The sequence below is a fragment of the Ranitomeya variabilis genome, chromosome 2 (genome assembly GCF_051348905.1).
Source record: "Ranitomeya variabilis isolate aRanVar5 chromosome 2, aRanVar5.hap1, whole genome shotgun sequence".
Lineage (NCBI taxonomy): Eukaryota > Metazoa > Chordata > Amphibia > Anura > Dendrobatidae > Ranitomeya > Ranitomeya variabilis.
The window spans coordinates 419471017-419497246 of NC_135233.1; the positions used below are offsets into that span (position 1 = coordinate 419471017).

The 26230-nt window shown below is 52.4% G+C and overlaps 1 protein-coding gene across 3 annotated transcripts in view; it reads right to left on the minus strand.

The window, feature by feature from the left end:
• The window catches only part of PDE3B (phosphodiesterase 3B), a 206275-nt gene that overhangs the window by 8379 nt on the left and 171666 nt on the right, over window positions 1–26230 (minus strand). For 2 of the 3 annotated variants that reach the window (XM_077286607.1, XM_077286606.1), the window contains 10 exons: window positions 19812–20007; window positions 19431–19507; window positions 18822–18946; window positions 18256–18390; window positions 15566–15677; window positions 15369–15467; window positions 13149–13339; window positions 12788–12991; window positions 11393–11554; window positions 10883–11138 (listed from right to left, as the gene is read on the minus strand). In XM_077286607.1, the coding sequence (XP_077142722.1) occupies window positions 10883–11138; window positions 11393–11554; window positions 12788–12991; window positions 13149–13339; window positions 15369–15467; window positions 15566–15677; window positions 18256–18390; window positions 18822–18946; window positions 19431–19507; window positions 19812–20007 (1557 nt within the window). The remainder of the gene's footprint in view (window positions 1–10882; window positions 11139–11392; window positions 11555–12787; window positions 12992–13148; window positions 13340–15368; window positions 15468–15565; window positions 15678–18255; window positions 18391–18821; window positions 18947–19430; window positions 19508–19811; window positions 20008–26230) is intronic. The other variant, XM_077286608.1, reaches the window with a different exon arrangement.

Genomic DNA, 26230 nt, shown 5'->3' on the forward strand with positions numbered 1-26230 from the left:
AGTCACTGTGTGCATACATTACATTACTGATCCTGAGTTACATCCTTTTTTTATACCCCAGAGCTGCACTCTCTATTCTGCTGGTGCCGTCACTGTGTACATACATTACATTACTGATCCTGAGTTACATCCTGCATTATACCCCAGAACTGCACTGTCACGATATTGTATGAAATATCATATAAGTTTAGTTTCTCTTGTTAGCCCAGGCTGTGGGCTAAAAACCCCCTTCCCTTTCACTCCGGCAAGAGCTTGCCTTGTCAGTGTATGTGGGGGAGTTTTATTGAAGAAAGGTATTTACGACTGGCATAGCTGCAGTGGAAAGTTGTGCTAGCCAAATCCGGTCTGATTCCCTTCTGTAAATGCAAGAAGTCCTTTGTTCCATTATTGTAAGATATTGGGCCAACGATGTAGGCTAGAAAAAGGAAAAGTACATATTGTTAACGTTCATCTGCGGTTCTGTCTGCCACTCTAAACATGTGCTTCTAACTCCATCAGGTAAAAAGTAGGGATTTCTCTGTAATTATGCATCACAAATAGGACATATTTGATCTCATTAGAATGCCAACGTTAATACAAGATGAATGCTGGGTTTGTTATGACTATGACATGTTCTATAGCGGAGTTATAGGCATTAGACAAATTTAGGTTGAATTTAGTTAAACTGAAGAGATAGGAGGGTCTGGGAAAACCAACCCTTTTTGTGATGTCATCAGGCTGAGCTATAAGTCTGCCAGGCACCCCAGCCTGTGGTCTGTCTGCTGGAGCCTATGTGAGTCTGACTTGAAGAGCTGTTCCTAACCAGAGTCCTGATGCATTGGGACATATGGGAACTCCACTAGCCTGGTTGCCTCAAATGATCTGAACACATGTAAGTGTTATTTCTCATTTAACCCCTGTTATTTTTATGATTACCTTAGTACATATTTGCAATTGTCTCTTTTGTAACATCCTTGTAATATTTTTCTATTAACACTGCCTAAACTTTAACGGAGTATAATATTTAATACTAGATTTGTTCTTCATGCTCTAAAACGTATCCTAAAGGTACCATTACACTAAACGACTTACCAACGATCACGACCAGCGATACGACCTGGCCGTGATCGTTGGTAAGTCGTTGTGTGGTCGCTGGGGAGCGGTCACACAGACTGCTCTCTCCAGCGACCAACGATCAGGGGAACGACTTCGGCATCGTTGAAACTGTCTTCAACGATGCCGAAGTCCCCCGGCAGCACCCAGGTAACCAGGGTAAACATCGGGTTACTAATTGCAGGGTCGCGCTTAGTAACCCGATATATACCCTGGTTACCATTGTAAAAGTTAAAAAAAAACAAAAAACACTACATACTGACATTCCGATGTCTGTCACGTCCCCCGCCGTCAGCTTCCCGCACTGACTGTTTTTTTTTTTTTAACTTTTACAATGGTAACCAGGGTAAATATCGGGTTACTAAGCGCGGCCCTGCGCTTAGTAACCCGATGTTTACCCTGGTTACAAGTGAACACATCGCTGGCTCGGCGTCACACACGCCGATCCAGCGATGACAGCGGGTGATCAGCGACCAAAAAAAGGTCCTGATCATTCCCTACGACCAACGATCTCCCAGCAGGAGCCTGATCATTGGTCGCTGTCACACATAGCGAGATCGTTAGCGGGATCATTGCTACGTCACAAAAAAGCGTGCCGTTGCAACGATATCGTTAACGAAATCGTTATGTGTGAAGGTACCTTTAGTCTTCTGAAGGGAATTACACTACTGTTTTGGGTTAGCTTCGGACCCATTTAATCGAAGCTGGTGGCAGCAATACCGTGCACTGTGCCTTTGGGAGTCGTTGTAGCGACGGTGACATTGATAATTATTGTTCCTGCCTGAGCGGGAGTAGTTAAATTGCCTCGCTGCAGCGTGCCCAATAGCCAGTACATAGCAGGCAGCCTTTCTGGCGACTAATTACCCTAGGTGTATTACCTAACCTGACCTGAGGGTAAGGGGGCGCCAGAGAGCTGCAAGTTTAAGCGGAACTGTAAAGTGGGATATACATAAATCCCAGCAGTTCGTGGTATATTGAGGAGCAGTGGAATACCTAAAATAAGCCCCTGCTGTAAATCAAGAGGTCAATAGCCTTGTGCGTGTTTTTTTTATTTATCACATTGCTAGCAGTAGAGGGATAACTAGGATAAGCCCCCCTGCAGATGTGATAGCCATCTGTTGGCCTAAAGTCACCCCGATCCGTGACTTAGAGGTGACGGTCACAGTGTGAATCGTGACATATTGGTGGGAGCGGGGCAGGATTCGTGACAAATTGGTGGCAGCGGTGTGGATTCGTGACAAATTGGTGGCAAGGCGGTGGGATCTTAGAGCATTAGTTATTTGGTTTGAGCAATCATTCCTCTCACTAAAAACTTGCAAAGTTCTTGCGAGGACTCTGCGCAAATAAGTTTGGAGAACGAACACAGTGTTTATTAGTCCTGAGACAATTGTGTGTACTGGTAATTTTCCCTTCCCTTTCTCTTCGTTTTTCTGTCCTATCTTTTATTTGGCAACCATGGTTGTGCTGGGAGAAACCTTTTATGAGCAGCAGACCAGAGACACCTTTATTGCCTTATGCAAGTCACAGCACATTGACTTTGCAGTCAAAAACAAAGCCCAACTGGTCGCAGTTCTGGTGCAATGGGAAGCCACTCTAGACCGCTCTCAGAGCCCAGTGGCCGCAGAAGCCAGCACCAGCGAACATGGTGCTGCAGCAGAGGTCCAACCACTGAATGCCGGCCCTGTTAGCAATCAGGGCGAATTGGACCCCCACCTGCAGGCGGCCTTGAAAGAATTCCCCACTGACGACCATGAGGGACGTCGGCAGCTGATTCAGCAATACCGGCAGGAGGCCGAGCGGGAGGCTGAGAGAGCCGAGCGGCAAGCGGAGTGGGAGTACCAGCTGCAGTTACCCCGACTGCCAATGCAGGGGTCGTCCCAGTCCGGCCGTGAGCTCAGCAGCGCTCAAACACCGAAGCCCCGGCCCGATCACTTTCCTGTTATGGAAAAGGACGGGGACTTGGACACTTTTCTGCGGGCCTTTGAGAAAGCCTGCAGACAGTACCAGCTGCCTACAGACGAATGGGCACGATACCTGACACCAGAGCTGAGAGGCAAAGCTCTGGAGGCGTTTGCTGCCCTCCCTCAAGAACGAGATGGTGACTATGAGGCCATCAAGCAGGCTCTGATAGCCAAGTACCAGCTTACACCCGAGGTGTACCGTAGAAAGCTCCAGAACCTCCAACGTGGCCCACATGACAGCTACGGCGATGTGGCACATGGACTGGGGACCCACTTTGATCAGTGGACCCAAGGACTGTCAGTGACCACCTTTGCACAGCTGCGAGACCTGATGATCAAAGACCAGTTTTTACATCTTTGCCCAGCTGAGGTGCGACAGTTCGTGATGGACAGAGAACCCAAAGACGTGACGAAAGCAGCGCAGATTGCCGATGCCTATGAGGCCAACCGTAGATAGGAAGTGCGGAAGCCAGTCACCACCAGCTGGAGAGGGGGTAAGCCTGCAACCAACGCCAACACCCCAGAGGTCCTGTCCCCGTAGCCAACAGCATCAGACCTACCACCGAACCTCACCAGTGTTACGTCTGCAACCGAACTGGTCATATCAGTCCCTACTGTCCAAACAAGCCGAAGAAACTCCCATCCAAGGCCCCCGGGCCTAATGCAGCAGTTCTTTTGGTGGGTGGTGTGGCTGGGAGGGTGTGTGACAACGTACACCATGTCACCGTGGGAGGCCATGTTGCTACAGGCCTCAAGGACACTGGGGCTGAAGGAACCCTCATCCGACCCGAACTGGCAGCCCCTGAAGCAATCATTCTGGGGAAAACCCTAACTGTCACTGGGATTGGGGGCATCAGCTGCCCCTTGCCAATGGCCCGGGTTTTTATTGATTGGGGTGCCGGGAGCAGGTTGAAGGAAGTGGGGCTGTCTGATAATTTGCCCACTGATGTTTTGTTGGGGACTGATTTGGGGAGGATGGTTGCATACTACGTCCCTGACACCCCTCCCCAAGCTGCTAATAAGGGTAACGTTAACCCTGATGATGATGATGGGAAATCGCATGTGTTACCTGACCATGCTTTATCTTGTAATGATGCATCTGATAACCATTTTTTCCCTAGGATTGATGGTGAAAATGTTGTACCTGTGCCAACTGAACCTAATAATGATTTTTCTGTGCAAGTTGACGTGTCCATAGGTACAGGAGTGCTCAGCCACGTTGCTCTGCGGAGTGAGACGGCTGAGGAACCCCTAGCAGGGGCAAGTGTCGGTGCTAAAGGAAATGGGGAGATACATGGGAACCGTGAGGAAGGTGATGCCATGCAATTGACCAGTGCCACCGAGGAAGGTAACTGGCCCATAAGTAGCAATGCTCCTGAGGTAATGGGGGTGGATGGGGAGGTAGAGCCCATAGCAGCGTCGGCTGATGGGTCGGTAGAAATCCCCGGGGAGACAGCCTACGTAGCTGTTGTCACCCGCAGTCAGAGTGCCCGAAACGCAAATAACTGTCTACCTTCCGGACCCTCCTCAGTCATCACTGTGACTGAACCAGAGGTGGACCCAGAGCAGGTCCCAGAGGGTTCCCGTGGGGAAGGGACCCTGATATCGCTTCTGGCTTCCCCTAACCAGGAGTTTCAGGCCGCTCTGTACGCAGATGTGAGCCTAGAGAATTTGAGAAAACTCGCCGAGAAGCCCACCTCCGTGACTGATAAGGAGAGGGTGTTCTGGGAAAGAGGAAGGTTGTACCGGGAGACAGTACCCGTGGAAAATTGCAAAAGGAGTGGTTGAGGGAAAGACAGCTGGTCATCCCGCAGCAATTCCGGGGTGAGTTGTTACGGATTGCCCAAGAGATCCCGCTAGCTGGACACTTGGGGATCAGCAAAACAAAGGCCCGGCTGTCTCAACACTTCTATTGACCTAAGATGGGGACAGATGTGTCAAACTACTGCCGCTCCTGTGTCACCTGTCAAAGAGTGGGGAAGGCGGGGCCTGCTCTTAAGGCTCCCCTGATCCATTTGCCAGTGATAGAGGAGCCTTTCCATAGAATCGCGATGGACATTGTGGGCCCGCAGGCCGTCCCCAGCAGCTCTGGAAAGCGATACATCCTTACTGTGGTAGACTACGCTACCCGGTAGCCAGAGGCAGTAGGTCTGTCGTCAACTAGGGCAGCTAAGGTGGCGGATGCCCTGTTGGCTATCTTTTCACGTGTAGGATTTCCCAGGGAGATGCTTACCGATCAAGGGACCCAATTCATGTCTCGCCTAATGGAGGCTCTCTGTAAGAGAATGCAGGTGAAGCACCTGGTGTCGAGTGCGTATCACCCACAGAGCAATGGCTTGTGTGAACGCTTCAATGGTACCCTCAAACAGATGCAACGCATGCTGGTTGAGACACAAGGGCGCGACTGGGAGCGGTACCTCCCACACCTGCTGTTCGCTTACCGAGAGGTTCCGCAGGCCTCGACGGGGTTCTCCCCCTTCGAGCTTCTGTACGGCAGGCGAGTCCGGGGACCCCTTGGGTTGGTAAGAGAATCCTGGGAAGAGGAGCCGAACCCTTCTGAAGTGTCCATAGTGGAGTATGTCATGCGCTTCCGTGACAAGATGCAGACCTTGACGCAGTTGGTGCATGACAACATGACGCAGGCTCAGGCTGACCAGAAGCACTGGTACGACCAGAACGCCCGGGAACGGACCTACCACGTGGGTCAGGAGGTGTGGGTGCTGGTCCCCGTACCAAAGGATAAGCTTCAGGCAGCCTGGGAGGGCCTGTATGTCGTCCACCAACAGCTCAACCCGGTCACGCTTGACCACGCTCGGGGTAGGCGAAAGGCCTTTCACGACAAAATGATGAAGCCTCATCACGAACTTGAACCTTTCGTCCTACCGGTTTGCAGCTTACCCGAAGACGGGGAGGAAGACCCCCTCCTGGACATGCTGGCCCAAGCCAAGGCCGGTGGGTCCATTGAGGACGTGGAGGTAAGCGCCTCGCTAACTGAACCACAGCGGTTGCAGTTGCAAACCACGCTGGAACCCTTCCGGGTCGTGTTCTCCAACCGACCTGGAAGGACTGAGTTAGCAGTCCACGAGGTGGACACCGGTAATCATGCCCCACTACGGCGAACACCCTATCGAATCTCCGACCAGGTGCAGCAGGTTATGTGCCAGATCGATGAGATGTTACAGCTGGGGGTGATTCGACAGTCAAAGAGCGTGTGGGCCTCACCCGTAGTTCTCGTGCCAAAGAAGGACCGGACCACCCAGTTCTGCGTAGACTACCGGGGACTCAACGCCATTACAGCCTCTGACACGCACCCAATGCTGCGCATCAAGGAGCTGCTTGAGAAGTTAGCTGGCGCAAAATACCTGACAATAATGGATCTGAGTCGAGGATACCGGCAGATTCCCCTGAGCCGCGAGGCGCAGGAGAAGTCCGCCTTTATCACACCCTTTGGACTGTACGAGTCCACGGTCATGCCCTTCGGCATGAAGAATGCCCCTGCCACTTTCCAGCGGATGGTCAACCTCCTGCTTCAGGGACTGGAGAAGTACGCAGTGGCGTACTTGGATGACATTGCCATCTTCAGTCCCTCCTGGGAGGAACACCTGCAGCAACTCGAGGAGGTGCTCAGGCAAATTCACCAAGCAGGACTGACTATCAAGCCCGGAAAGTGCCAGATGGGCATGAGGGAGGTCCACTACCTGGGGCACCGGGTAGGCGGAGGCACCCTAAAGCCAGAGCCTGAGAAAGTGGGTGCGATCGTGAACTGGCCCACTCCCGGGACCAAGAAACAGGTGATGTCCTTCCTGGGCACTGCAGGGTACTATAGGCGCTTTGTGCAGCACTATAGTAGCCTGGCAAAACCTTTGACGGACCTCACCAGGAAGAAGCTACCCCACATCGTCAACTGGATAGACGGCTGTGAGGGGGCCTTCCAGGCGTTGAAAACCGCTCTGTGCAACGCCCCTGTGTTGAAAGCAGTCGACAGCAGTCGACCGTTCTTGGTACAGACGGACGCCAGCGAGTTTGGCCTCGGTGCTGTGCTCAGCCAGGTTGACACGGAGGACCAAGAGCACCCAGTGTTGTACCTGAGCCGGAAACCTTTGCCGAGGGAAGTGGCCTACTCCACCATTGAGAAGGAGTGCCTGGCCATAGTCTGGGCCCTGCAGCGCTTGCAGCCCTACTTGTACGGTCGCACCTTCACTGTGGTGACCGACCACAACCCTCTGTGCTGGCTAAACGCCATGTGTGGAACCAACGGCAGGTTACTACGCTGGTGCCTTGCCCTTCAGCAGTTTGACTTCACCATTGAACACAAAACGGGCAGGGAGCATGGCAATGCAGATGGACTGTCCCGCCAGGGTGAACCTACTGAGGTGCGCATGGAGGCATACCGAGAGGTTCTGCCTCCGTAGCGCACACCAAAAGGGGAAGGTGTCACGATATTGTATGAAATATCATATAAGTTTAATTTCTCTTGTTAGCCCAGGCTGTGGGCTAAAAACCCCCCTTCCCTTTCACTCCGGCAAGAGCTTGTTTTGTCAGTGTATGTGGGGGAGTTTTATTGAAGAAAGGTATTTACGACTGGCATAGCTGCAGTGGAAAGTTGTGCTAGCCAAAACCGGTCCGATTCCCTTCTGTAAATGCAAGAAGTCCTTTGTTCCATTATTGTAAGATATTGGACCAACGATGTAGGCTAGAAAAAGGATAAGTACATATTGTTAACGTTCATCGGCGGTTCTGTCTGCCACTCTAAACATGTGCTTCTAACTCCATCAGGTAAAAAGTAGGGATTTCTCTAATTATGCATCACAAATAGGACATATTTGATCTCATTAGAATGCCAACGTTAATACGAGATGAATGCTGGGTTTGTTATGGCTTTGACATGTTCTGTAGCGGAGTTATAGGCATTAGACAAATTTAGGTTGAATTTAGTTAAACTGAAGAGATAGGAGGGTCTGGGAAAACCAACCCTTTTTGTGATGTCATCAGGCTGAGCTATAAGTCTGCCAGGCACCCCAGCCTGTGGTCTGTCTGCTGGAGCCTATGTGAGTCTGACTTGAAGAGCTGTTCCTAACCAGAGTCCTCATGCATTGGGACATATGGGAACTCCACTAACCTGGTTGCCTCAAATGATCTGAACACATGTAAGTGTTATTTCTCATTTAACCCCTGTTATTTTTATGATTACCTTTGTACATATTTGAAATTGTCTCTTTTGTAACATCCTTGTAATATTTTTCTATAAACACTGCCTAAACTTTAACGGAGTATAATATTTAATACTAGATTCGTTCTTCATGCTCTAAAAAGTATCCTAAGTCTTCTGAAGGGAATTACACTACTGTTTTGGGTTAGCTTCGGACTCGTTTAATCGAAGCTGGTGGCAGCAATACCGTGCACTGTGCCTTTGGGAGTCGTTGTAGCAACGGCGACATTGATAATTATTGTTCCTGCCTGAGCGGGAGTAGTTAAATCGCCTAATCTGACCTGAGGGTAAGGGGGCGCCAGAGAGCTGCAAATTTAAGCGGAACTGTAAAGCGGGATATACAGAAATCCCTGCAGTTCGTGGTATATGGTGGAGTAGTGGGATACCTAAAATAAGCCCCTGCTGTAAATCAAGAGGTCTTTGTGTGTAGGCCTTGTGTGTGTTTTTTTTATTTATCACATTGCTAGCAGTGGAGGGATAACTAGGATAAGCCCCCCACATGTGATAGCCGTCTGTTGGCCTAAAGTCACCCCGATCCGTGACGTAGAGGTGACGGTCACGGTGTGAATCGTGACATATTGGTGGGAGCGGGGCAGGATTCGTGACAAATTGGTGGCAGTGGTGTGGATTCGTGACATGCACTCTCTACTCTGCTGGTGCAGTCACTGTGTACATGCATTACTGATCCTGAGTTACATCCTGTATTATACTCCAGAGCTGCACTCACTATTCTGCTGGTGCAGTCCCTGTGTACATACATTACATTACTGATCCGGAGTTACATCCTGTATTACACCGCAGAGCTGCACTCACTATTCTGCTGGTGCAGTCACTGTGTACATACATTACATTACTGATCCTGAGTTACATCCTCCATTGTACTCCAGAGCAGCACTCACTATTCTGCTGGTGCAGTCACTGTTTACATACATTACATTTGTCACGAGATTGTATGAAATATAATATGATTTTGTATCTTTGCCTGTCAGACCCATGCAGCGGACTAAAAACCCCCCTTCTCTCTGTGTTTGTGTTTGCTGAGATGTGGATGTGTAGAAAAGGTTTTATTGCTCTAGTTGTAAATTCCAGGCTTTGGTTAACTTCCTCATCTCTCCTCCCATCTAGAAGCAGCTAGAACTGGTAAAGAAGTTTTCCAAAATCCATGAAGTCGTTTGTTCCAATATTGTAAGATATTGGACTAACGATTTTGGCTAGGAAAATAATGAATCCATTTTGCGAATCTCCATCGGCGGATTTATCAGCCTCTCTAAGCATGAGCCTCTAGTTCAAACAGGGACAGAGTACAGATTTCTCTGGAACGGAGCGTCTCTACTAGCCCGAATTTAGTACCTATAGAGAGCAAATCTGAATACAAGATGAATGAGGGGTGTGTGTTATGACTCTGCCAGATTCTCCAGCTAACATATGACAATCATAAGAATGGTTGGAGAAAACTGTACAGCTGAGTCAAGAGGAGGGTGATCTTAACTCAACCCCTTTAGTGATGTCACGAGGCTGGAGCTTAAAAGTCTTTACCCTTAACCCAGCCGGGGTCTTAGAGAGTCTTACTTGAGGAGCTGTTCCTATCCAGACCTCCTGATGCACTTGGACATTTGGGGTCCCGCCCACCAGCATGGTTTTGACTGAAATGGACTGAGAACATGTGAGTTTTACCTTTCTCATTTAATCCCTTTATTTTATAATTACCTCGTACATATTTTCAATTGTCTCATATTGCAACTTCTTATATGCCTTTTTATAAACACTGCCTTCTTTCGGAGTAAAATATATAAATTACTAGTTTTAGTTCTTCATGCTCTAAAACATACCCTAAGTCTTCTGAAGGGAATTACGCTACTGTTTTGGGGTTAGCTTCGGACCCGTTTAATCGAAGCTGGTGGCGGCATACCTTTGTACTGGGTACTTGGGAGTCGTTGTAGCGACTGCGTCGTTGATAATTATTGTTCCTGCCTGAGTGGGAGTAGTTATATCGCCTCGCTGCAGCGTGCCCAATAGCCAGTACATAGCAGGCAGCCTTTCTGGGGACTAATTACCCTAGGTGCAGTACCTAATCTGAGCTGAGAGTAAGGGGGGCGCCAGAGAGCTGCAAGTTTCAAGTGGTATTTTGAAGAGCAGTGGGATAACTAAAATAAGCCCCTGCTGTAAACTAAGAGGTCAATAGCCTTGTGTGTTTTTTTTCATCACAGTGTAGCAGTGAAGGGATAACTAAGATAAGCCCCCCTGCACATGTGATAGCCGTCTGTTGACCTAAAGTCACCCCGATCCGTGACGTAGGAGTGACGGCCACGGTGTGAATCGTGACAAATTGGTGGCAGCGGTGTGGATTCATGACAACATTACTGATCCTGAGTTACATCCTGTATTATACTCCAGAGCTGCACTCACTATTCTGCTGGTGCAGTCACAGTGTACACACATTACTGATCCTGAGTTACATCCTGTATTATACCCCAGAGCTGCACTCACTATTCTGCTGGTGCAGTCATTGTGTACATACGTTAAATTACTGATCCCGAGTTACTTCCTGTATTATACCCCAGAGCTGCACTCACTGTTGTGTATCATCCCATGGGGGTCAGAAGATTCCACTTGCACTTACTGTGACCAATCTCATTGACTTCTTCATCTTCTGAGTCCAGGTCGTCGCCCTCTTCCTCCTCCTCGTCCTCATCACTTTCTATCGCCTCCTCTTCCTCGTCTAGCCACTTCCCGGGGAGCAGACCGGCGGCGTCGTAGGAGTTACACAGGGGCCCCACAATGTGAGTGATGAAGGATTCCTGGAGCTTGGCCAGCTGGGGGGACGCGCGGTCCATGAAGGGGCTGATGGGTAACCCCAAACTCGCTTCCTCATCACCCTGGAACAGAGGCCATAATCAGCCAATAAGCTGCAGCACAGAGGTCCCGGCGGTTCATAATGTGGCCAGATATTGGCCCCGCAGGGTGCATTTAGGGGACAAATCCTCAGGTCACAGTGTACTGTGGGGTCATAGCTTAGTTGTAGCGGCACATTCAGGGGCTACACTTTAGGGGCAGCATCATATCCAGAGATCGGGGTACACCCAGGGGCTACACTTACAGGCATGGCCCCTGGGCGCACTGAGGCCCCTACCTGCTCGTAGAACTCGTTGACGATGCCTTCCGTCCACTTCAGGTGCAGCTCGTGGGTCTTGGCCGGGCCGTTGATGTCCGCCAGTTTGATGCACACTTGGCACACGAGCAGCCGGTCGTTCTCGTTGCTCCAGTCGATGCCGTTACTGGTGACATCGTTCACCTGCCAGAAGAGGACACCGTTACAAGGCGTCCAGGAAACGGCGTGCTTGCTCTGGGGCTGTCATGGCAACATTTCTTTTTTGAAGAGCACTTCCCATGATGTGGCCCTGGCCCGTACAGAGGTCACATGACCGTAAATGTGCACACGAGAAAATAAATGCCGTGTGTTATAGATGGAATTGTAAAATCTTCACAGCGGGGATGACATGGGGCAACATTTAGCTCCACGACCTGCAGGTAGCACCCTCACTCCTCTATGCAAGCCGGTACTGAAAGCTGGTGATGGGACAGATGACAGACACCTTTCAGAAGAGCGGGGGAGGGGACAGATTTATGGCGTTTGCCTGCCTGTGTCACAGAACTGACCGGCAAACTGCTCTCAGCTGCTTTGTCCTGCCTTGCACATGATGAATATTCAGATTTTTATGAACAGCATAGACATGACAGACGAGACATTTTCAGAGTCGTACTGAATTTGACGCATTGTCTTTATGGCACCGGACAGTTGCAGCAGCACCTCCAAATTAATATCTGTCAGATGGATGATGCTATCCATGTCATTTTTCCCAGCTATGGATAGATAATCTTAATAGGAAACGTAAAAATATTATCTCCAGGGACGAGTATGATGTGGAAGTTCGAGCTGATTAGGGATGTGGCTGAGTCACCAGCGGGGAGGTGTGCGGGCGTGACTGGTGTTAAAACTAAGTGTCGTACAGTGCACGGTGGTTCCTCTTGCTCTGTAAACCGCACCCCTGACGCCATACACTACCCTATAGTGGGCGTATAAATGATTGGTGCCAGCAGCTAGTGGTTCCCTTTTCTTATTGTGGAGCTGGTAGTGACCGTATCAGGGTGTGTATATACTGTACACTCACCAAGTTCCCCGATAACCGGCCTAATCGGTGTAGTATTCATTACACCAATACATTGTGGCAGAGAGATCAGGAGTGATGGTGGTGTGCAGCTCACAGAGGATTCATTACACCGATACATTGTGGCAGAAAGATCTGGAGTGGAGGTGGTGTGCAGCACCCAGAGGATCCATTACACCGATACATTGTGGCAGAGAGATCTGGAGTGGCGGTGGTGTGCAGCTCACACAGGATTCATTACACCGATACATTGTGGCACCACCTTGATAGTCCTGGAGATTCACTGACCACAAGCAGAGGTCTTGTCTATGTTGAGGGTTGCAGAACTATGGCAGACGCGCCCGGAGCTCGGTACTGACCTTGGCATTGAACTCGGCCAGAAAATCGAAGTGTTTCTTGAGGTCGGTGGCAAGGATCGCCTCGATCACCAGGAAGCGGAACCGCTTGAACTGCACGTGGTCCAGGAACGTCAGGAAGTTGTAATCCGGGCGCGAGAGGAAAAGGTTCCAGGCGGCCGCGGCGTGATGGTTCTCCAGCACCGATCTGTCGTTATACAGCACGGCCTGAAAGCAGAACATGGAGTCAGCGCAGGCGACTGTGCCGCCATCACCACTGCGCACCAGCATCGCAACCACACAGGCAGCGACCGGATACAGAACACGAACCGCGCCCCACCCCCAGCAGAGCGCTCGCGGGGGCAGTCGTGCACGCCGCACTCACCTGTGGTGCATTTGTGGCCACAAGAAAGGCATTTGTGCGACCGGGGTGGTCATAGTCGTGCATCGCAGCCGCCACGTACAGCGCCATCAGCTCCAGTGCCGGGATATTCGCCGCCAAGCAGCCATAACTGTCATCTGCCATCTGACAACTCCTCGAGGACAAGTATGTGCAACCACCGCTGCCGTCCACTTCTGGAGAGGAGACAACAGAGGATAATTGTATTTTTTGGGGGTCACGTCTTAAAGGGGCTGTCCAGTACTTCATACTGATGGCTTATCCACAGTATAGCCCCTTTATATCTAATCAGTGGAGGGCCAACACCCGGCTCCATCGCCGATCAACTGTTCTCGCTGGAAGTGATGATTTGTGGAGCAGGAGGACACAGCGCCATCCTCTGTACAGTGGCCACAGCCGGGCACTGATACTTGGATAGGCGTGGAGCTGCAGTACTCTCTGGGGCCACTTTACAGATGATAGCGCTGTGCAGTTCTGCTCGTTCCTGGCACTGAGGAATCCGCCCCGTGTCAATTGTCAGGCCCGCGGCCGCCCTGCTCCTGGCACTGAGGAATCCGCCCCGTGTCAATTGTCAGGCCCGCGGCCGCCCTGCTCCTGGCACTGAGGAATCCCCCCCATGTCACCCGTCAGACCTGCGGCCGCCTCGTTCCTGGCACTGAGGCATCCGCCCCGTGTCACCCGTCAGGCCCGCGGCCGCCCTGCTCCTGGCACTGAGGAATCCCCCCCCATGTCACCCGTCAGACCCGTGGCTGCCCCGTTCCTGGCACTGAGGAATCCCCCCCCATGTCACCCGTCAGACCCGCGGCCGCCGTGCTCCTGGCACTGAGGAATCCCCCCCATGTCACCCATCAGACCCACGGCCGCCCTGCTCTTGGCACTGAGGAATTCCCCCCATGTCACCCGTCAGGCCCACGACTGCCTCGTTCCTGGCACTGAGGAATCCCCCCCATGTCATCCGTCAGACCCGCGGCCGCCCAGTTCCTGGCACTGAGGAATCCACCCCCCATGTCACCCATCAGGCCCGCGGCTGCCTCGTTCCTGGCACTGAGGAATCCCCCCCCCCCCCATGTCATCCGTCAGACCCGCGGCCGCCCTGCTCCTGGCACTGAGGAATCCCCCCCCCCATTTCACCAGTCAGGCCCGCAGCTGCCTCGTTCCTGGCACTGAGGAATCCGCCCCGTGTCACCCGTCAGGCCCGCGACCGCCCTGCTCCAGGCACTGAGGAATCCCCCCCATGTCACCCGACAGACCCGCGGCCGCCCAGTTCCTGGCACTGAGGAATCCGCCCTGTGTCACCCGTCAGGCCCGCGGCCGCACTGCTCCTGGCACTGAGGAATCCCCCCCATGTCACCCTGTCAGACCCGCGGCCGCCCAGTTCCTGGCACTGAGGAATCCGCCCCGTATCACCCGTCAGGCCCACAGCCGCCCTGCTCCTGGCACTGAGGAATCCCTCCCCCATGTCACCCGTCAGGCCCACGGCCGCATTGTCCCTGGCAATGAGGAATCTGCCCGAGTCACCCGTCAGGCCCGCCGCCGCCCTGCTCCTGGCAATGAGGAATCCCCCCCCATGTCACCCATCAGACCCGTGGCCGCCCCGTTCCTGGCACCAAGGAATCCGCCCCATGTCACCCGTCAGACCCGCGGCCGCCCTGTTCCTGGCACGCCGTGCTCCGCTGCTCATTGTGGGATATTTTTAGTTCTGATATTTAATTTCCTAATTATGTAAAGAATTATTAGTGTAATGCGCCGCGGAGCCGGAAAGTGCTGACTGCAGCAGAGGAGACGCTGCGAGCGGCATCGGGGGAGCGGGGACTTGGCAGCCGACGAGGGATGATCAGCATTTACCCATCAATTACCCAGAAACACAGGCGGCTCATAAAACACGTGGGCAGCACGTTAACCCCAGCAGCACTGGAAACAAGAACTACAACCCTCAGCAGGCACTCACAGCCACCTCCTGAGGGTTGTACTTGGAGAACGCTGACAAAAGGGCAAAATGTTTCCAATCTATAGACCCCCGAAACTATGCACCTCTGTTACAGGAGGGTCTGCATGGAGGGGCACAGATCATACGGTGGTCCAGCTCCATACGGCGGCCGTGCCATCAGTGACTGTGTCCTGCTTTATGGCTCCTGCCCTGCTTGGATTTCATTACAGTGTTGAAGACCCCCGAGGGTCCACAGAGAAGGTAAAGGACGGACTCACCGGCCTCATCGCTGCTCAGCTCCTGGAATCCCGGGACGGGTCGTGTGGTCAGATACCAAACTGCGTGCATGACGTCCGTGGCGTGAGTGCGATTGTGGTCTGCAAGGAAGCCCCAAATATTAGCGGGGAGACCCCGGATCAGGCGGGAGCACGTGCCCGAGCGTCCGGAGGGTGGAGGAGGTCCGCCTCGTACTCACATGGAATATCCCGGTAGCCACTTTCTAACGCCCGGAAGAAGTTTCGAAATTTGATTTCAGGAATTTTGAAGATTTCAAACAAGCTTGTATCGTAGAAGAGGGAGCATGAGACCTGCGAACACAAAACGGGAGACGTCACACTGACCCCCGACAGGGCGAAACACGGGAAACTGCGGCGAACATCCACAGGTCTGGTGCAGAACAGTGACCGCAGCTCTGGATGTGACTGCAGTAGAAGCCACAAAGTAAGAAAAAATGCACTATATCCTAATTACCGATGAAAAGCTGCCGACCTCCTCCTGACTGCCCAGCTCCGACAGCCTCCCGCAAAGCTGCCGACCGCCTCCTGACTGCCCAGCTCCAACCGCCTCCCGCAAAGCTGCCGACCTCCTCCTGACTGTCCAGCTCCGACAGCCTCCCGCAAAGCTGCCGACCTGCTCTTGACTGTCCAGCTCCGACCGCCTCCCGCTGCCGACCTCCTCCTGACTGTCCAGCTCCGACAGCCTCCCGCAAAGCTGCCGACCTGCTCCTGATTGTCCAGCTCCGACCGCCTCCCGCTGCCGACCTCCTCCTGACTGTCCAGCTCCGACCGCCTCCCGCAAAGCTGCCGACCTCCTCCTGACTTGTCCAGCTCCGACCGCCTCCCGCAAAGCTGCCGACCTCCTCCTGACTGTCCAGCTCCGACCGCCTCCCGCAAAGCTGCCGACCTCCTCCTGACTGTCCAGCTCCGACCGCCTCCCGCTGCCGACCTCCTCCTGACTGTCCAGCTCCGACCGCCTCCCGCAAAGCTGCCGACCTCCTCCTGACTGTCCAGCTCCGACCGCCTCCCGCAAAGCTGCCGACCTCCTCCTGACTGTCCAGCTCCGACCGCCTCCCGCAAAGCTGCCGACCTCCTCCTGACTGTCCAGCTCCGACCGCCTCCCACAAAGCTGCCGACCTCCTCCTGACTGTCCAGCTCCGACTGCCTCCCGCAAAGCTGCCGACCTCCTCCTGACTGTCCAGCTCCGACCGCATCCTGCAAAGCTGCGGACTGCCTCCTGACTGTCCAGCTCCGACGGCCTCCCACAAAACTGCCGACCTCCTCCTGACTGTCCAGCTCCGACCGCCTCCCGCAAAGCTGCCGACCTCCTCCTGACGGTCCAGCTCCGACTGCCTCCCGCAAAGCTGCCAACCTCCTCCTGACTGTCCAGCTCTGACCGCATCCTGCAAAGCTGCGGACTGCCTCCTGACTGTCCAGCTCCGACGGCCTCCCACAAAACTGCCGACCTCCTCCTGACTGTCCAGCTCCGACTGCATCCTACAAAGCTGGCGACCGCCTCCTAACTGTCCAGCTCCGACCGCCTCTCGCAAGGCTGCCGACCGCCTCTTGACTGCCCAGCTCCAAACGCCTCCTGCAAAGCTGCCGACCTCCTCCTCACTGTCCAGCTCCGACCGCATCCTGCATGGCTGACGACCATCTCCTGACTGTCCAGCTCCGACCACATCCCACAAACCTGCCGACCGCCTCCTGACTGCCCAGCTCCGACTGCCTCCTGCAAAGCTGCCGACCTCCTCCTGACTGCCCAGCTCTGACCGCATCTCGCAAAGCTGCCGACCGCCTCCTCACTTTCCAGCTCCGACCGCATCCTGCAAAGCTGCCGACCGCCTCCTGACTGCCCAGCTCCGACCGCCTCCTGCAAAGCAGCCGACCGCCTCCTCATTGTCCAGCTCTGACCTTCTCCTGACTGTCCAGCTCCGACCGCATCCTGCAAAGCTGCCGACCGCCTCATGGCTGCCCAGCTGCTACACTGCCTCCTTCACAGCTACTGATCATCTCCTGCCTGCTCAGCTCCAACTGCCTCCCTCCGTCCAACTACTGACCGCCTCTTGCCCAGCTGCCAGCCACCTAACTACCATCTGCCTCCAATCTGCCCAGTTGCCTCCCCTCTGCCCAGCTGCGGACTGCCCCCACCCAACTTCCAGTTCAGCACTTCCCGCCAAGCCTCCGACCCCTGCCTTCCACAGAGAGCGGCCATTCACAAGCGTCTCCTGATGCCGCTGATCTCCCCCATATTACAGCTACATTTCATCTAAGTTAAGGCTCCATCCATTTTTTTGCGCAGCAATGGGGACAGTGGCTCTCATCATTTTAGCCGCTATCCTCGAAGGACCTGGGATTACTCATTCTATGACTTCGGAGCCCGATGATCTCAGCGCTACTTTCTGGCAGCGGCCACTTCAGCTGCATTAGACAATTCTGGACAATTGGGAGTTTTATTGGGAGTAGCCGGAGCCAAAAAGTGAAGTCATAATGAAAAGTTGTCAGGCCGAGAATGAGACGGAGATCAATAATCGCCGGCCGCCCAGGAAGACACATTTATAATGTCTGAACGGAGGCTGCGATAATGGTGGGGGAAGGAGCTGGAGTTTATACAAGATGGAAGGCTAAATCTGCACCCACAGGAAAAAGTCTGGAAATACGGGAATTCTGCTCATCCAGCATCTGCCAGATTATCAGGCAACAAGAAAATGCAGGCAGGGCGAGGAACCAGAGAATGGGCAGGATCAGGTGTGACACAGAGAACCTGGATGATCAGTGCAACAGCGCCCCCACCTGTCATCTGAAGTCTAGGGAAGTGACAGTGGTGAAAAGCGGTACTGCAAGTGACAGAAGTAACAAGAACGGATACAATGTATCGCGACTGTCGCACCTGACTCAGGATCCACCCACATTTCCCGCCAGTTTTCTCCATGAGATCGAAGATTGGAAAATTCCAATTATCCATTTTCTGCAATAATTCGTCCTGATCCTCAATGTGCAAATCCAGTGCTGCCGACTCCTCAATCTGCGCCAAAACAGAAGGACAAGTTCAGGGCAAAGTTGTAAACTGTTGGTGGCAAAGACTGAAAAAAAAAGATGCATCATCAGTGAATGGGAACATCAATAGGGTGAAAGCCGATTCTTCTCACAACAGAGGATCAGTTACAATGTATCAGCCCAGAGCCCCGGTGAAGAATGAGCTCTGGTACACTGTAACAAAACCTCAGAGATAAGCAGATTCGGGTCAACATAGCTTTATCCTCTTGCAGAATGCAAGGTTTCCATTCACTGACAGCAAGAAGAAAGGCAGAAACTAATAGGATGAGATGGATGAGGACAGTGACGTGAACTCGGCGACAGCTAAATCTCTCCCCATCCTGGACTCTCCTCTGCACTGGCACACTGTAGCAACAGCTCAGCTGGGAGGCCTGATGATCAGTGTGAGGCTGCGGTTACCTCCGGCTGTCGGCTCCGCTGTGTCTGCTCCTCCTGCAGTAGTGTCGTACAGTCGCTGGACGCTCGCTTCTCCTGCGTCCGGTCCGTTAAGTGCAAAGGTTCGGCCCGAACGTCGGAATATAAACCTGAAGACACGAGAAAGTGAGCGGAGAGTAACGGAATCACTGGACCTCCGGGCAGAGGAGGCGTGCGGACCCCCCGAGGCACAGGCGGCACGGCCCCCCCCCTCCCCGAGGCACAGGCGGTGCGGACCCTCCGAGGGACAGGCGGCGTGGACCCACAGAGGGACAGGCGGCGCGGACCCACAGAGGTACAGGCGGAACGGACCCACTGAGGGACAGGCGGCGCAGACCCCCCAGGCACAGGTGGCGCGGACCCCCCCCAGGCACAGGCGGCGCGGACCCACCGAGGGACAAGCGGCGTGGACCCACTGAGGGACAGGCGGCGCAGACCCCCCAGGCACAGGTGGCGTGGACCCCCCCCAGGCACAGGCAGCGCGGACCCACCGAGGGACAAGCGGCGTGGACCCACTGAGGGACAGGCGGCGCAGACCCCCCAGGCACAGGTGGCGCGGACCCCTTCCCCAAGCACAGGCGGTTCTGCTCTCACCTGATTTCAGCACTTGGTTCTCGCCGGCGTCCAGCGATTCCGAATGAGAAGTAGACTTAAAAATCCTGCGATCACAACTGGAGGAAGAGGGGAGACGATAAGTCTACGGCCAAGGGCATGTGCCCCCCACCCAGACAATCTGGCCCCCGCCTCACCCCCGCCCAGACAACCCAACCCTTGTTTAATAACCCAGCGCACGTCGTCTCACTCCACCCAACACCCCAGACGACACAGTGCTACCCACCAGACACCCCAGCACCTCACCCCCAACCTCGACACCCCAGCCCTCATGTTTCCTCCCCCCGCCCCAAGGAGCAGCGGTCATCGGCGCAGTACACAGCAGTGACGCCAATCATTCTGTACAAGCTCCGGCCCCCTTACCTGTGACAGATATGGCTTGTAGACGATCTGATTGGCTGCGGGAAATCCTGAGAGCCGAGCGCGAGTCCCACAGGTTTATGTAAAGTCACACTTGGTTTAGTAAGGAAATCAGCAGTGTCCGGGAACTCGACGGGTGACCGGCCAAACACAGAACCGTGGGAGGGTGAGCTCACCGGGCTCAGACTGGGAGAGGTACCTGCAACCCAGCAAGACCACCACAGATGTCACACAGGAGCGAATACAAGTCCACAGGCTGATAACAGAGAGCAACAGATTGTAATAGATTGGAGTCTCCTCCCCCAGTAATGGCTGATAACAGGGAGTAATAGATTGAGTCTCCTCCCCCAGTAATGGCTGATAACAGGGAGTAATAGATTGCAGTCTCCTCCCCCAGTAATGGCTGATAACAGGGAGTAATAGATTGTAGTCTCCTCCCCCAGTAATGGCTGATAACAGGGAGTAATAGATTGTAGTCTCCTCCCCCAGTAGTGGCTGATAACAGGGAGTAATAGATTGCAGTCTCCTCCCCCAGTAATGGCTGATAACAGGGAGTAATAGAGTGTAGTCTCCTCCCCCAGTAATGGCTGATAACAGGGAGTAATAGAGTGGAGTCTCCTCCCCCAGTAGTGGCTGATAACAGGGAGTAATAGATGGAGTCTCCTCCCCCAGTAGTGGCTGATAACAGGGAGTAATAGATTGCAGTCTCCTCCCCCAGTAATGGCTGATAACAGGGAGTAATAGATTGTAGTCTCCTCCCCCAGTAGTGGCTGATAACAGGGAGTAATAGATTGTAGTCTCCTCCCCCAGTAGTGGCTGATAACAGGGAGTGATAGACTGTAGTCTCCTCCCCCAGTAGTGGCTGATAACAGGGAGTAATAGATTGCAGTCTCCTCCCCCAGTAGTGGCTGATAACAGGGAGTAATAGATTGCAGTCTCCTCCCCCAGTACTGGCTGATAACAGGGAGTAATAGATTGCAGTCTCCTCCCCCAGTAATGGCTGATAACAGGGAGTAATAGATTGCAGTCTCCTCCCCCAGTAGTGGCTGATAACAGGGAGTAATAGATTGCAGTCTCCTCCCCCAGTAATGGCTGATAACAGGGAGTAATAGATTGCAGTCTCCTCCCCCAGTACTGGCTGATAACAGGGAGTAATAGATTGCAGTCTCCTCCCCCAGTAGTGGCTGATAACAGGGAGTAATAGATGGAGTCTCCTCCCCCAGTAGTGGCTGATAACAGGGAGTAATAGATGGAGTCTCCTCCCCCAGTAGTGGCTGATAACAGGGAGTAATAGATTGCAGTCTCCTCCCCCAGTAGTGGCTGATAACAGGGAGTAATAGATTGCAGTCTCCTCCCCCAGTAGTGGCTGATAACAGGGAGTAATAGATTGCAGTCTCCTCCCCCAGTACTGGCTGATAACAGGGAGTAATAGATTGCAGTCTCCTCCCCCAGTAATGGCTGATAACAGGGAGTAATAGATTGCAGTCTCCTCCCCCAGTAATGGCTGATAACAGGGAGTAATAGATGGAGTCTCCTCCCCCAGTAGTGGCTGATAACAGGGAGTAATAGATTGCAGTCTCCTCCCCCAGTACTGGCTGATAACAGGGAGTAATAGATTGCAGTCTCCTCCCCCAGTAATGGCTGATAACAGGGAGTAATAGATTGCAGTCTCCTCCCCCAGTAGTGGCTGATAACAGGGAGTAATAGATTGCAGTCTGCTCCCCCAGTAATAGCTGATAACAGGGAGTAATAGATTGCAGTCTCCTCCCCCAGTAGTGGCTGATAACAGGGAGTAATAGATTGCAGTCTCCTCCCCCAGTAATGGCTGATAACAGGGAGTAATAGAGTGGAGTCTCCTCCCCCAGTACTGGCTGATAACAGGGAGTAATAGATTGCAGTCTCCTCCCCCAGTACTGGCTGATAACAGGGAGTAATAGATTGCAGTCTCCTCCCCCAGTAATGGCTGATAACAGGGAGTAATAGATTGCAGTCTCCTCCCCCAGTAATGGCTGATAACAGGGAGTAATAGATTGTAGTCTCCTCCCCCAGTAGTGGCTGATAACAGGGAGTAATAGATTGTAGTCTCCTCCCCCAGTAGTGGCTGATAACAGGGAGTAATAGATTGCAGTCTCCTCCCCCAGTACTGGCTGATAACAGGGAGTAATAGATTGCAGTCTCCTCCCCCAGTAATGGCTGATAACAGGGAGTAATAGATTGCAGTCTCCTCCCCCAGTAATGGCTGATAACAGGGAGTAATAGATTGGAGTCTCCTCCCCCAGTAATGGCTGATAACAGGGAGTAATAGATTGCAGTCTCCTCCCCCAGTAATGGCTGATAACAGGGAGTAATAGATTGTAGTCTCCTCCCCCAGTAGTGGCTGATAACAGGGAGTAATAGATTGCAGTCTCCTCCCCCAGTAATGGCTGATAACAGGGAGTAATAGATTGCAGTCTCCTCCCCCAGTACTGGCTGATAACAGGGAGTAATAGACTGCAGTCTCCTCCCCCAGTAATGGCTGATAACAGGGAGTAATAGATTGCAGTCTCCTCCCCCAGTACTGGCTGATAACAGGGAGTAATAGATTGCAGTCTCCTCCCCCAGTAATGGCTGATAACAGGGAGTAATAGATTGCAGTCTCCTCCCCCAGTAATGGCTGATAACAGGGAGTAATAGATGTAGTCTCCTCCCCCAGTAGTGGCTGATAACAGGGAGTGATAGATTGCAGTCTCCTCCCCCAGTAATGGCTGATAACAGGGAGTAATAGATTGCAGTCTCCTCCCCCAGTAATGGCTGATAACAGGGAGTAATAGATTGTAGTCTCCTCCCCCAGTAGTGGCTGATAACAGGGAGTAATAGATTGCAGTCTCCTCCCCCAGTACTGGCTGTTAACAGGGAGTAATAGATGGAGTCTCCTCCCCCAGTAATGGCTGATAACAGGGAGAAATAGATTGCAGTCTCCTCCCCCAGTAATGGCTGATAACAGGGAGTAATAGATTGTAGTCTCCTCCCCCAGTACTGGCTGATAACAGGGAGTAATAGATGGAGTCTCCTCCCCCAGTAATGGCTGATAACAGGGAGTAATAGATTGGAGTCTCCTCCCCCAGTAGTGGCTGATAACAGGGAGTAATAGATTGTAGTCTCCTCCCCCAGTAATGGCTGATAACAGGGAGTAATAGATGGAGTCTCCTCCCCCAGTAATGGCTGATAACAGGGAGTAATAGATTGCAGTCTCCTCCCCCAGTAATGGCTGATAACAGGGAGTAATAGATTGCAGTCTCCTCCCCCAGTAATGGCTGATAACAGGGAGTAATAGATTGCAGTCTCCTCCCCCAGTACTGGCTGATAACAGGGAGTAATAGATGGAGTCTCCTCCCCCAGTAATGGCTGATAACAGGGAGTAATAGATTGCAGTCTCCTCCCCCAGTAATGGCTGATAACAGGGAGTAATAGATTGTAGTCTCCTCCCCCAGTAGTGGCTGATAACAGGGAGTAATAGATTGCAGTCTCCTCCCCCAGTACTGGCTGATAACAGGGAGTAATAGATGGAGTCTCCTCCCCCAGTAATGGCTGATAACAGGGAGTAATAGATTGTAGTCTCCTCCCCCAGTAGTGGCTGATAACAGGGAGTAATAGATTGTAGTCTCCTCCCCCAGTACTGGCTGATAACAGGGAGTAATAGATTGCAGTCTCCTCCCCCAGTAGTGGCTGATAACAGGGAGTAATAGATTGTAGTCTCCTCCCCCAGTAATGGCTGATAACAGGGAGTAATAGATGTAGTCTCCTCCCCAGTAGTGGCTGATAACAGGGAGTAATAGATTGCAGTCTCCTCCCCCAGTAGTGGCTGATAACAGGGAGTAATAGATTGCAGTCTCCTCCCCCAGTAGTGGCTGATAACAGGGAGTAATAGATTGCAGTCTCCTCCCCCAGTAATGGCTGATAACAGGGAGTAATAGATTGCAGTCTCCTCCCCCAGTAGTGGCTGATAACAGGGAGTAATAGATTGTAGTCTCCTCCCCCAGTAATGGCTGATAACAGGGAGTAATAGATTGCAGTCTCCTCCCCCAGTAATGGCTGATAACAGGGAGTAATAGATTGTAGTCTCCTCCCCCAGTAGTGGCTGATAACAGGGAGTAATAGATTGCAGTCTCCTTCCCCAGTAATGGCTGATAACAGGGAGTAATAGATTGCAGTCTCCTCCCCCAGTAGTGGCTGATAACAGGGAGTAATAGATTGTAGTCTCCTCCCCCAGTAGTGGCTGATAACAGGGAGTAATAGATTGCAGTCTCCTCCCCCAGTACTGGCTGATAACAGGGAGTAATAGATTGTAGTCTCCTCCCCCAGTAGTGGCTGATAACAGGGAGTAATAGATTGCAGTCTCCTCCCCCAGTAATAGCTGATAACAGGGAGTAATAGATTGCAGTCTCCTCCCCCAGTAGTGGCTGATAACAGGGAGTAATAGATTGTAGTCTCCTCCCCCAGTAATGGCTGATAACAGGGAGTAATAGATTGCAGTCTCCTCCCCCAGTAATGGCTGATAACAGGGAGTAATAGATTGTAGTCTCCTCCCCCAGTAGTGGCTGATAACAGGGAGTAATAGATTGCAGTCTCCTCCCCCAGTAATGGCTGATAACAGGGAGTAATAGATTGCAATCTCCTCCCCCAGTAGTGGCTGATAACAGGGAGTGATAGATTGCAGTCTCCTCCCCCAATAATGGCTGATAACAGGGAGTAATAGAGTGGAGTCTCCTCCCCCAGTACTGGCTGATAACAGGGAGTAATAGATTGTAGTCTCCTCCCCCAGTAGTGGCTGATAACAGGGAGTAATAGATTGCAGTCTCCTCCCCCAGTAATGGCTGATAACAGGGAGTAATAGATTGCAGTCTCCTCCCCCAGTAATGGCTGATAACAGGGAGTAATAGATTGCAGTCTCCTCCCCCAGTAATGGCTGATAACAGGGAGTAATAGAGTGTAGTCTCCTCCCCCAGTACTGGCTGATAACAGGGAGTAATAGATTGCAGTCTCCTCCCCCAGTACTGGCTGATAACAGGGAGTAATAGATTGCAGTCTCCTCCCCCAGTAATGGCTGATAACAGGGAGTAATAGAGTGGAGTCTCCTCCCCCAGTAGTGGCTGATAACAGGGAGTAATAGATTGCAGTCTCCTCCCCCAGTAATGGCTGATAACAGGGAGTAATAGATTGCAGTCTCCTCCCCCAGTACTGGCTGATAACAGGGAGTAATAGATTGCAGTCTCCTCCCCCAGTAATGGCTGATAACAGGGAGTAATAGAGTGTAGTCTCCTCCCCCAGTAATGGCTGATAACAGGGAGTAATAGAGTGTAGTCTCCTCCCCCAGTAATGGCTGATAACAGGGAGTAATAGATTGCAGTCTCCTCCCCCAGTACTGGCTGATAACAGGGAGTAATAGATTGTAGTCTCCTCCCCCAGTAGTGGCTGATAACAGGGAGTAATAGATTGCAGTCTCCTCCCCCAGTAGTGGCTGATAACAGGGAGTAATAGATGGAGTCTCCTCCCCCAGTAATGGCTGATAACAGGGAGTAATAGATTGTAGTCTCCTCCCCCAGTAGTGGCTGATAACAGGGAGTAATAGATTGCAGTCTCCTCCCCCAGTAGTGGCTGATAACAGGGAGTAATAGATTGCAGTCTGCTCCCCCAGTAATGGCTGATAACAGGGAGTAATAGATTGCAGTCTCCTCCCCCAGTAATGGCTGATAACAGGGAGTAATAGATTGCAGTCTCCTCCCCCAGTAATGGCTGATAACAGGGAGTAATAGATTGCAGTCTCCTCCCCCAGTAGTGGCTGATAACAGGGAGTAATAGATTGCAGTCTCCTCCCCCAGTAATGGCTGATAACAGGGAGTAATAGATTGCAGTCTCCTCCCCCAGTACTGGCTGATAACAGGGAGTAATAGATTGTAGTCTCCTCCCCCAGTAATGGCTGATAACAGGGAGTAATAGATTGCAGTCTCCTCCCCCAGTACTGGCTGATAACAGGGAGTAATAGTTTGCAGTCTCCTCCCCCAGTAGTGGCTGATAACAGGGAGTAATAGATTGCAGTCTCCTCCCCCAGTAATAGCTGATAACAGGGAGTAATAGATTGCAGTCTCCTCCCCCAGTAGTGGCTGATAACAGGGAGTAATAGATTGCAGTCTCCTCCCCCAGTAATGGCTGATAACAGGGAGTAATAGATTGCAGTCTCCTCCCCCAGTAGTGGCTGATAACAGGGAGTAATAGATTGCAGTCTCCTCCCCCAGTAATGGCTGATAACAGGGAGTAATAGATGGAGTCTCCTCCCCCAGTAATGGCTGATAACAGGGAGTAATAGATTGCAGTCTCCTCCCCCAGTAATAGCTGATAACAGGGAGTAATAGATGTAGTCTCCTCCCCCAGTAGTGGCTGATAAC